Source organism: Podarcis bocagei, assembly GCF_964188305.1.
Source record: "Podarcis bocagei genome assembly, chromosome: 11".
NCBI lineage: Eukaryota > Metazoa > Chordata > Lepidosauria > Squamata > Lacertidae > Podarcis > Podarcis bocagei.
The window spans coordinates 28,005,522-28,018,501 of record NC_138136.1 but is presented as its reverse complement, the minus strand read 5'-3'; the positions used below and the strand labels follow the sequence as shown (position 1 = coordinate 28,018,501).

General features: G+C 39.5%; 1 protein-coding gene across 1 annotated transcript in view; it reads right to left on the bottom strand.

The window, feature by feature from the left end:
- Positions 1-3,346: 3,346 nt before the first annotated feature.
- Positions 3,347-12,980, bottom strand: part of ELL2 (elongation factor for RNA polymerase II 2) — a 38,771-nt gene continuing 29,137 nt past the window's right edge. Inside the window, exons 10-12 of the mRNA XM_081213346.1 lie at positions 10,511-10,682; positions 8,125-8,169; positions 3,347-4,832 (exon numbers count right to left, since the gene is read on the bottom strand). Coding sequence (XP_081069472.1) covers positions 4,716-4,832; positions 8,125-8,169; positions 10,511-10,682 — 334 coding nt within the window. The 3' untranslated portion in view covers positions 3,347-4,715. The remainder of the gene's footprint in view (positions 4,833-8,124; positions 8,170-10,510; positions 10,683-12,980) is intronic.

Genomic DNA, 12,980 nt, shown 5'->3' with positions numbered 1-12,980 from the left:
ATTTAATGCTGTATTGTTTTTAACACTCGATTGGAAGCCGCCCAGAGTGGCTGGGGAAACTCAGCCAGATGGGTAGGGTATAAATAATAAATTATTATTATTATTATTATTATTATTATTATTATTATTATTATTATTATTATTATTATTATTATTATTAATTTTTATTTTTACTCCCCCTTCCCGGTTCAGAAAACTGGGCTTAGGGCAGCTAACAACAAATTTAAAACACTTAATTGATGCAACAACAAAAAAAGCATAAAATACAGTATAAATGATGTTCCAGTAGTCTTTCATATTTACAGTGCAAGACTTAAGATGTTAAGGTCCATTGAAAGCACATTGCTCCCCACCCCACTGAATATTGGGAAGTGTAGTTTGCTAAGACTGCTGGGAATTGTAGTTCTGGGAGGGGTAAATTAGGATTCCCAGGATTCTTTGCTGGGGACGCCATGTACCTTTAATGTATGTTTAATGCCCTTGTTGGTTTACCACAGACATCTGGTTGGAAACAGGATGCTGGACTAGATGGGCCATTGGCCTGATCCGGCAAGCTGGTCTGCTTAGCCAAGAGGGTGGGGAAAGGATGAGAACAATGCTTGTTTGTATAGACTATTAGCCATGAGGACTCATTAAAATTCATTCAGGCCTCGTTCTAAAGGAAGGATCTCCAGATGTACAAGGCCTTGCCACGTTGACATTTGGCCAAGATGCTAGCTCAACACATATTAAGTTAAAAGGTGCCACATTCTGGATAATCATCTTCCCAGCAGGACCGATGGGAGACCTTAAATGCTGCAGGAAGCAGTCTTAAGCCGGCCAGTACATACTGTGTCTATTTGCAGCATGTTCTGTTCTGTGCAGAGATCTTCGGAGGTCATGTCCAAAGGTTTTTTGTTTTGATCTGCCTCTCGATTTAATTCAACCGGACATAGGTCCATGATACAAATCCTGCCTTTTGTTCTTACCTTGGTTTATTATATTAAACCCTTCCACAGAACCCATAGTCTCTGAAGTCCCTGTTTTCAACGTTAACAGATCCGATTGAAAAATGTTTGTAATGTTTCCATTACAAAACAAAAAGCCGCCTGGTTGGTTGTTTTTTAAAGGGCATTTCAGTTAAGAGTAAAGCAGTTTCATAGGCAAGACACTTGAAAATATCCAGTTACTGCCCTATAACTCATATTTCTAAATTTTGATTAGTAGTGTTAGTGAGAGAAACTGCACAAACCATCTAGTTCAGGCATAGGCAAACTTGGCCCTCCAGATGTTTTGGGACTACAACTCCTATCATCCCTGACCACTGGTCCCGTTAGCTAGGGATGATGAGAGTTGTAGTCCCAAAACATCTGGAGGGCCGAGTTTGCCTATGCCTGATCTAGTTAAAGGAACTGACGAGTTCACCATAGATTGTCAGGAAGAATGTTTTAACTGTAGACAGACATACGTGTATGCTAAATACTACTTTGGACATGCCTTTTTTTTTTTTTACTGTAACTCATTTAGTAATAGAAACAGCCCTCACCTACTAGATAATACAGTTCCTGTTGCTCCTGTCTTAGGTCATATGCATACCATACCCTGAAAGCACACGGCTTCCCCAAAAGAATCCTGGGAACTATAGTTTACCCTACACAGAACTAAAATTCCCAACACCCTTAAAAAAATCAAGAGAGCACGGGATTCTTTGGGGGAAACCATGTGCTTTCAGTGTATAGAGTGTGGAAGTCCCCATGTTGAATGTGAGTCTTACCTGCACCCCTGATCTACTGGGAGGTCATAAGGACATTATGTGCTGTATTTAAAATTTAAAAATTTAAAATTTTTGCAAGAGAATTACACTATTGATGTTATCTCATTGACTGCCATTTTGGTTCCTGGCCACAGCTTTGTAACACTATTATTAATTTGGCACTGTCAATATATGTGACCCTTAACATAACAATTTATAATACTCTGTTTCCAGAGCAGTTGCCATGTTAATCTTCTGAAGCAAAAGCAGCACTTAAATGATAACAAGATCATATACATTTGAAGTCTAAAGTTCACTTTGTCCAGCTGCGGGAAATGAATTTTGTTTGCAGAAATATTATGTTAAGGAGAATGTTGATTGAGAGGTTAGTGTGTGGAACAACTGGACATTTCCCAGGCCTCATGGAAAAAGTGCACATAATCCACCCACAAAGAAGGAATTGTGCACATTTCCCAGACAATATATGTAGTCTCCAACTGGCCTTGGAAAATATGTATATATCAACTGAATTTTGTCCATTCTCTGGTCATTATGCATTATGTCCAACAGGCTTTGAGAAATCCTGTCAATGTATACACAAGGAGGGTGGAAAGAGGGAAAATGTAAGATGGGGGTTCAATGGCAATGAGATGTAAAAAGTACATTCAATTAACACTTAAATGTATATTAAATATAATGCACTGGGCCAGATGGTGTATCTTGTCTAAGGCCATGCTGTGGGTTCATGGGTGCACTGAAATTTGAACTTAGAACTTTTTGTTCGTAAATCACTTAGCTATACTGCTACAGCAATTCTCAAATTACAGTTCATTTAAAGTAGTTGTCAGCTTTCAAGGCATGTAATGATGGAACCTTAGAGAAATAATCACTCTTCAGCTACTTGTAAACAAACTTATAAAATCATGAAGTGCATGCAACTTCATGGGTGGATTTATTTTGCATTATGATGTATTACAAATGCAGCATTAGTGCTTTACAATCTCTCTGCCGATTAGCTGTATCACCACTTTGAGCTAAGTAACCATCATTCTGGTTTTACAGGGAGGAAATGAGATGGAGGAAGTGATTTGCCCAAGGCCATGGTTGAGTTAGGTTACAAACCAAAGCTTCTCTGCCACTCAGACTGATGTCCATGCACTTGCAGCAGATTGAGATTTCCCACTCAAGTCTCGTGAGTAACAAAACTACATATGACAACTGGTCAAAAACCAAGTTTGATATTACTGTTGGGTCCTCTATGCAAATAACATGAACATAAAAATGAATGTTGCCAAATGCAATTCAGAAATTTCTGCATCAGTCCACTAAGCCTTGAAAGCCAATACACCAAAAAAGTACTCCTGAGAAGGAAGTTTGACTGTAGTAAGTCGTAATATGTTAAAATGACTACACTAAAAAGCTGTGAAAATTTATGCTTTGTGGCTAAAATAATGGGCTGTGTACATAGTTTCTTGTGAAAAATGTTCCAGATATTATTTTTTGTCTTTAAAATCTGAGTCCAGAATTTCAGAGTTATATGTGTATAACGCTTACAGTATTTGCATGAAATGTACCATGTTCTGTTGTTCTGTACAGCAACACACAGCAACTGAGTTGATGCTGGAGACAAGTTTATTAAAGATACTACCAAAATTTTGGCAAACATTCCAAAAAATAAAATAAAATCAGACTTGTAAACATAATGCTTCCCTTTTCAATTGGCAGCACTTTTGAAAGAAATATATTAAGACAAAAGAAAAGACAAGTATAAGTCAATTTTGTGACCAAATAACTTATGTTCCCACATGATAAAGTGACGGTTTAACTTAAATTAAACCAATTAACTGCATGAAATGAAAGTTTGTGCTGTTTGATGATCACAGTATTTTATAGTTAAATACATCTTTGTTATATTCCTGACACACAGGAAGAAAAATCTTTAAATATACATTTCATGTAGGCAATAGCTTCATTGCATATTCTCTTCAAAAATACTTTTATAGCAGTATATAAATAGGTCACCTACATGTTAATTTTATAATTTTGCCCCAAAACTATAGAATATTTTTTTTTGTAAAGTATCAATTTTTCCTGGATAAGAAAGCTGACAAATCGTTGAAATTGTTGAAATGGAAATATTTGTCTTCCAGAACAGATGCAGCAGTTTTATTGGAAAAAAACCCTGCATTAACACTTGTCAGTTGTCAACCTGAACATTTGGCCTATATAGCAGATTTACCCCCCAACTGTGTATGCAACACAACCCCCCTCCCCTCTCTCTCTCTCTCTCTCTCTCTCTCTCTCTCTCATGCACACACGCAGACATACACACACACTTATTTCAGACACAGTAGTGCTTCCCATTTTAATGTACTGGGAAGCAGTGTTTATGGAGAAATGGATTAAGTACAATTCAGATACATAAGCAAACAATGTAAGGCAATCATTGCAGTGGGGGTTGAAATCACAGAAATAAGTTACTCTTGTTGATAGGTGTGTGCATGTGGGCATTCACACATACACACCCCTGAACCCTCCAGAAACAATGTTTATTTTATTGTGCAAATTTTTAAACTTTCTACCATTTAAGGCAAATCGTTTTTGCATTAACAAGAAAAAGTCAGGAAGAAAACAGGCTTGTAATTCATCCAAAAGCATCTGCTTCTGCTACAATTTATATATATATATATTTTAAAAATGTGCACAACCTCAGAACTACAGAGACTGGATCCCCAGTACCCAATGGTAAAATGATTTCCATGGATAAACGAGTAAATGTTAAGGATAAAAAGGGACCGGGGGGAAAGCAGCTTCAACTATGCAGGGAAGCAACATCCTCACCATCAAGAAAAACAGCAACTTGGCCTGCTAATGCTGAAACTCCCGCATTAGAGATTTCACTTTGTTTTTAAACCTTAGAGCAAGTCATATGGAATTTTAAATAAATAATCTTTAGTTTATTCACATCTTCTGGTCCAGAGCCCTAGTGCCATGACTCTGCGTGCCGTTGGTCATATTCACCTATAAGTCTCTTAATGTGAGCCAGCTTGTTGTGGAGATATTCACATCTGTACTTTTCTTCATGGTAGTTAGGACTAGACTGCAACAGAAACAAACGTAAAATTCTAACTATATACAGAGTATACATTTAGCATATTTATATCTCATCATCCTGACACTGGCGGTATATAAGACACAAAACAATGTTTATATGCTTGCATTTCATTACTTTTTAAATCACAGATAAAACAAAACCTAATCTGCCCCCACCCCCCGCAAGCATCTCCTGAAACCCTACCAATTCAGAAAGAATAGGAACCATCACAAAGTTGGGCTCTTAAACCCATCTCAGATACACAGTTCACGAGGACACCATGGTAGTTGGCACTGATGCTGAGAGGTCCTGCACAATAATCATGCTTCTCCTGTGTAGTATCAGTCAGGGATGTTTCAGTCACAAAATTGGAATAGAAAACAGGCTGAAGATTCAGACAATCAAATTCCATATAGGAAACTTTTGATTTCAGGGTTTTTTTTGTTAGCCTTTTTTTGTCCTTTGTATGTTATACAACCCATGCCCAGGCATTTTCCATAATTAATCAGATAGTTAACAAAACTTAAATAATTATATAGTGTAATTCACTGTGTTCTGTTCTCTGCCTATCAAAGAACTTGTGTGCTTTGCTTAATGCTGGTGACAGATCTGGCAGCTACCACATGTTTTTAAAAATGCGGGTACGTCCTTCTCAGAGAATCCATGGTGTAACCTGAGACTCACTGCACCTAGCAGAGACTAATCAAATGAAGTCTTCAATCTTTATCTTGAGACCTTACAGCCCAACACAGAGTTCCCTTATGCCTGGATAGCTCAGTTGGTTGAAGTGTGGTGCTGATAACACCAAGGTTGCAAGTTCAATCCCCGTATGGGACAACTGCGTATTCCTGCAATACAGGGGGTTTGATTAGATGACCCTCAGGTCCCTTCCAACTGCACAATTCTATTCTACAACACCAAGCCATTTTGTTTTGTTAATTTAGTTCTCTCTTGTCCTCATTCCCTGCTTTGTCGAACACCCACCCTGATGGGCAGTTCAGGAGAATGCGAAAGCTTGCTCCCTATTTTGTGACATTTTGGTTGGTCCTAATAAAAGGACGCGGGAGGCGCTGTGGGTAAAACCTCAGCGCCTAGGACTTGCCGATCGCATGGTCGCGGTTCGAATCCCCGTGGCGGGGTGAGCTCCCGTCGTTCGGTCCCAGCTCCTGCCCACCTAGCAGTTCGAAAGCACCCTTAAGTGCAAGTAGATAAATAGGTACCGCTTTATAGCGGGAAGGTAAACAGCGTTTCCGTGTGCTGCTCTGATGCCAGTTTGCCAGAGCAGCTTTGTCACGCTGGCCACGTGACCCGGAAGTGTCAGCGGACAGCGCTGGCCCCCGGCCTCTAGAGTGAGATGAGTGCACAACCCTAGAGTCTGTCAAGACTGGCCCGTACGGGCAGGGGTACCTTTACCTAATAAAAGGATTGCTAAACTGCAGCTTTCAGAATTTTTCATATAGACCAACCAAGCTTCTTTTGGTTTTTATGCATAATTTGAGGCCACTGCTATCTTGAGAAAGTCAGAACTCTTGACATACACAGTATTCAAAAGGCATATCTAACTAATGCTACATAGGAACAAGCAATGTTCCAATACTAACGTGGCCTTGCGGTTACAGTGGAGGCTGGCTGCATATCGTACTGCAGTAGAAAGGACAGGTGCCATTTTGTTTCAAAGTGGGACCAGCTGAGATATTTGTGAAGTGCTGTATGTGGACCCAGGATGTGCTTCTGGAGACATAGTGCTTATAAAGTGTGTGACACAAATACACAAATAGTGCATATAAAGTGTGTGTCCACAAATACAGCCATGGGTTCCCATAACTAATTTGATCAGTGTGGTAACTGAAAAAAATGGTTACCGCACAAAAGAGAATTGGGCACAGCTATTGCTTTTGGACCCATGGCTGAACCAGATCATGTACTACTTCCTCCACACTGCTGGGTCCTTGCAGTCACTCTCAGTTTTAACATGGGTTTAACACACATGAATTGACCCAGAATTTTTAGGAACTCTGTAAAATTCTGGAAGCAGGAGGTACAGTGGTGCCTCGCAAGACGAAATTAATCCGTTCCGCGAGTCTCTTCATCTTGCGGTTTTTTCGTCTTGCGAAGCACGGCTATTAGCGGCTTAGCGGCTATTAGCGGCTTTAAGAAAAAGGAAACAAACTCGCAAGAACTCGCAAGACGTTTCGTCTTGCAAAGCAAGCCCATAGGGAAATTCGTCTTGCGGAATGACTCAAACGGAAAACTCTTTCGTCTTGCGCGTTTTTCGTCTTGTGAGGCATTCGTCTTGCGAGGTAACACTGTACAATGCAGGGAATACTAGGTACGTCTAAATCCTACTGTGCAGGGGGAGCCCAATGAACACAGTTACACGAGATAAGATGAAGCCTCTTGCACTTTAGTGGTATTCAGACATTAATGTATCTGGATTGCTCATGTGAAAAACACTTGTTGGGCGGTTTATACCACCCTCATCTGCCTCTCTCCACCTCCGCCAATGGGACCAGCTGATGTCCTTCTCAGTTCATGGCTCTCTGGCAGAAGGCTCCTCCCCAATCCTCAACAGATGGTTCTTCCAAGGCCTGAGTGACTGTCACTTCCCTTTCCAGCTCTGCTCGGCTTCCTAAGTTATGTGCCCAGGCTCAGAAAGTGATGTAGCCACATGAGGCATACAGATGCTCAGTACCATATTTGCAATTACTCCTTCAGTTTTAAGCAGCAAATGAGGGAGAGCACATAAGAAGAGGCATATGGTCAATTAGAGCCTCATTTCTAAGTCACAATTCTAAAATTCTCATTGTTCGAAGAGCACTATTTATAATTCTGAATATCTGGGATCAATACCAAGCCTTGGCTGTCACTATGGCTAGAGGATTCAGTTGGAAAGTGGAATGCTATAGAAGGCAGGACAAAAATGTATTTCACTCATATGAAGATTCACAATTCACATTGATCATAGAAGCCAAAACGAAACATTTGCCACAAACATATTAAAAACAGACAAATAGAAGCATTTGTCCAGACTGAAAAGCAAGCCCAATGCAATGAGAATCCAAGAGGCAATGATCCAATATGGTTTCAGTATTTAAATACACGTCACCTAGATATGTGTTTTAAACCATTTGACTGTAAAATTAGAAGTGCTAGAATCCTATACAGTGAAGCCACTATGAGTACAGGAATTAGGTCTTTTTGATGTTAACTCTGAGCTCTAATTCATCCTATTCAACTGACATTGCATACAGTTTTATACATACACCATACACAATAATTAAGTATAGGTTATACAAACCTGTTTGATCTTCCGATATTCTTGTAAAACTTCATCATGAAGGATCTACAAGTTTAAGGATAAATTTATGGTTACTAAGTACAGCTAGCAATTAACAATTACCTTAAGATTGACTGAAGACACTGTACCACACCTGTACAGTAAGAACATCCATCTTACACATTCCTGGATCACACATTCATTTTACCAAAAGCTCCCACTCTCCCCTCAAGAATTGGGATGGTGTGAATTTGGTATTCCAGTTTGAAAACCCATTTGGTAGAGCCCCTCATTTCCGCCTTCTCTGCAGAGAAAAATAACTGCTCACTAATAGAGAAGAACAGTCAGTAACAAAGAGTCACTGAGCCAGTTCAGACAATCATATCTCAGCTTACTAGGCCAAAATATGAATAAGACTATAAACCAACTTCAAACTGTTGCTTAATGTCTTGACTTGTTCTGGAGCTGGTATCCCTGGAATACTGAAGCTACAGTATCCCAGTTTGGATGAAACAGGAAACTATGATTTGTGGGAGAGCCTTGTTGTTTTGATGGATGTCATTGGAGGCTATGAACTTAAAGCAATGTTGAGATACAACTTATGTTTAAGAGGAAGAACATGGGCCAAAAAGTAAAAAGTGAAGGTGAGAGGAATTTTGCAACATATACGTGAAGCGGTACAGGGTCTCTGAAGATGCTTCTGATGGGAGCACGACGGTGGTCCCCACTTGTCGGCTATACTTGGAGAAAAATATCCTGCCTTCAAACTGAGAAAGAAAATGGCAAGTTCCTGGAACTTGTTGATCTAGCTCACCAACTGAAAGGAGAAGACTATAGTTCCTTTGGAACTTCCTACTATGGGATGGAAGGGACAGGAACTGAGCAGAGGAAGATTGGAGTCATCCTTGAGATTTCAGCTGTCCACCCCAATCACAATGGAACAACAGTACAATGGTACCTTGGTTTACGAACTTAATCCGTTCTGGAAGTCCGTTCTTAAACCAAAACCATTCCAAAAACCAAAACCACTGGAGGCCTCCTGCCGCCAGTGCCCTTCCACTGTTTGGATTCCGTTCTTAGACCGAGGTAAAATTTGAAAACTGGGACACTACTTCTAGTTTTGCGGAGTTCGTAAACTGAATCGTTCGTAAACAGGACTGTTCTTAAACCGAGGTGACCAGCCAGCAAAGAATGCAGTTTAATACATCAATGGCAGATACACAAGACCAATGAATGTCAACAACTGGATTTATCAGATCACATCTGGACTGAAAAGAAAAGAAATATTGCTCCTCACTTGATGTTATATGAAAAGTTAAATAATATAATACAATGAACAGAAATCATTAGTTGACTAAGTGATAATTTTATAAAATGGAATATAACCAGAGGTAAATAGGAGTATGAAACACAGTATTAGTAGATGATAAAGACGCATCAAGAATGGCATGTGGGAAGCCACTTAAACAAAATTGTATTAATTTGGAAATAATTAGTATAATTTTCATAATCAAGCTAAAATTTGGAAAACCAATAAAACTGACCAAAAAAGAAACAGGAAGCTATGGCTAATTAGCGGCTTTCTGGTTGGTTGGTTTACACTGCATGCATACAGCCCCTTTGCTCTTCCACTTGCAGTGTGAGCAAATGTTCATCTCAGTTTATTAAACCAAGACATGCTGAATGTGGGCATTGCCTTTTAGCATCAGAGAGCTTTCCGACTAGACACTTTAGGAAGTCTCCTCTCCTCCTGTTCTGTTTGTGCTAAGCAACACTCCAGGGGTTAGAGGCTAGGACAAAAGAACCAAGTTTATACAAATATATTGTTGATCCTACCACAACATGAGCGTCATCCTGCTCTTGCACAACCCTTTGTCATCACTAATCATTGGTTTTAAGACTCAGCAGCAAGCACTGCTTCTCATTTATCTTAAAGTAATCTGAAGGCACAAGACTGATGAATCTATATCCCTAATCACTATATTGGTTTGAACCAGAGAATGGGAGTAAACACTGAGGATCAGTTCATGATTGATATGTAAATAATTCTCCTAAAATAATCCAATACTAGTTTAAGCCTTGCCAAGGAAAGTAAAGATCCATCACTTCCCAAAATAAAAAGATGTGACGGGGTTTACAAAATAGAACCAGCCTCTGCCAAGTCTGCAGGACAGGAATGATCACAATTGTGGAACATTTTCCAAGAGTTCTTCTCTATAAAGCCTCCATGGAGGGATTTGGCACATGCAAGGTACAGTCAAAAGTTCTTATAGAACTTAACATTATGGCCATACCATGGGGAACAGATGTAACGTGCGTCCAACAATACTAATCCAAATCATGAGGCATACTTGGATGAAGGTTAAAGCTACATTAACATCAGAGGAAGGTGGAAAGCAAGTTTTACCTGATATTCTTTTGATCCTGGAGAAACCAGCTTACGCTGTGCATCTAGTTTCATAAACCTTCTAGTAACACTCTCCATCCTTGCATGCAAGGTTCTATATTCATCATATTCTGCGTTGAAGTCATCCTTGTAACTTTGTCGTTGTTCATAAGAGATAATAGCTATGTATTTTCTTTTTTAAAAAAAGAAATAAAATAAACAAGATTTAAAATTCATGGTACTGTAATTTTTTAAAAAGGTTATCATAATTCATTTCCCCTTAAAAACTTATTAAGAGGTATAAATTACCTAATTCTCCCTTCACTGTCATGGTGATCTAACCACCTTTTAACTAGTCAAAATTTAGTTTCTGCAATCTCCATGTTACTGGTTATTTTGTTCAAAAAAATGTTCACAATGACATATATTTTTACATAGGAACCAATAATATTAAAATCAAACACTGCTGTTTTTTAAAATTCTTCTGTGAATCTGATTATAGTTTATATTTCCTACAATTAATACAATTGAAGGATCTTTTAAATATCAGGCAAAATCTCATGACTTGGGTGGACTAAAGAAGTTAATAAAAAGCCCAGGTGGCGAAGACTTAAGAAATAGTTACAGTATTGTATCAACTACGATTGTGTGGGAGGAAAGATACAGCTTCCACCTCACAGATGTTTTAGTGGAAATACATTTTATGCAATCAACCTAATTGTTGCCTATTGCTACATATCTCCAAGCCTCCCTCTCTGCTGGGTTAGGGGAATTAGAAGGAACAATATTATAGATTGTCTCCTTTCTGTTCTTGCATTGTCCTACGTTACACCCTTCACTTTATCATTATTCACCTTTTCATTGCTCTGACCATGCAACAGCCCTCTTTAATTCCCTAAACTGGCTTCCTGTTTGCTCCTAGATCATGCACAAGATTCTTATCCGTACCTTCACAACCCTCTGTGGCCTTTGCCTTTCCATATTCAGTTCTTGTATCTTGACACAACCTTAACTGTAGCTATTACTCATCCAGCTCCACCCTCCTCAACTATCTGAAGGTCTTCTCCTACCTGAAATAACTTCACTCTTTGCTGCCCCTTCTACCCAAAACTGTCTCCCTGAACACCTCCATGTTGTTTACTCTCTTCAAGTACTTCCTCAAAACCCGCTTTTGCCATGTTATGAAGACTCTGGGACAACCCCCAGTCCTGATAGCCGATTGTAACTAAACCCAAGTACATTTATGAGAAATAATGGTACATTCTACTTCCATTTACTGCTGCCTCCATCACTCTCCACTTCCTCTATTTCCCTTGTGCCTATTTTTAGACTGCAGGTGCTTAAAGACCCGTTTTCTCTTTTTGTAAAACGCCATGTACATAGGCAGCACTGTAGATTAAAAAAAACATTATTCCACTGGCCTTGGAACCCTTTATCTGTTTTCTGCATGACTGCTAACAAACAGTGCCTTTGGGAGAGAAATTGCTAGCCACACCGTCAAATGAGTTTCTACGGGAATGCAAGACACCATCGTCTCAGATTTTTCTGCACAAAAGGAGTGTGTGCTGCCCAAGTAGAACAAAACAGGGCTCCGTGCCAGTTACAGCTGATACGCGATAGACATGTGCAGGCAGCGTGATTCCAGGGACAAGGGTCATGTGAACATGATTGGAGTCATTGCACTCTCACCGCCCTGTTGTACAGTAGCACTACTGGGCAAGGTTGTGTCAGCATTTCGATTCACAACATTCAAAAGCACACACTGCTCTTTTTTTTTTTTTTACACCAAGGGTTATTAGGTTTACTGCATGTATTTAAATCCCCAGTACGATGGCTCTTTTTTTTAAAAAAAAAATCTTGTTAGAGAAAGAGAAGTAAATCTCTTTCCAACACAGAGGGGTGTTGGAAAATCATTTCAAATAACTAATAAAATGTGCTTTTCACTTTCTTTGTCTCAAGAAACAATTACAAACAGGACATACTGAAAATCAGCAACCAGATGTTTGAAAATAGTTACTTTTCAGCAGGATTTCTACAATAGCACTAACTAGTTAATTATTAGTGAATAGCCAAATCTGTGACTGCTGCAAACTGGACATCTACCAAGAAGAGATGTTATGTCTGAACAGTGCAAAGTTCTAGTTGTAGAAATGTTTACACCCCAAGCAGGCTGCAGACCCACACCACTGGCACTGCTGAGGAGACAGCTCCACCAGATGTTTCAGCTTCCTCAACTATCACCTGACAGCAGCTATTCCATCAGGTTGCAGGAAAGAGACTGAAGCAGAAGAGGAGCAACTTTTGGCTCCTCCTCTCCTTGAACCATTTCTGTCTCAGCTGGTCATTAGAAAAACTTAACTGAGAATTAATGCCCAACTCCCCCTCCCCTTCCTTCATCCTAATCTCTTTTCCTTTTGTGTCTCTTTTTAAGCCTGAGGGCAGAGACTGTCTTATCACTGGTCTTTGTGAGGCACCCTGGGAGCCTTTTCAG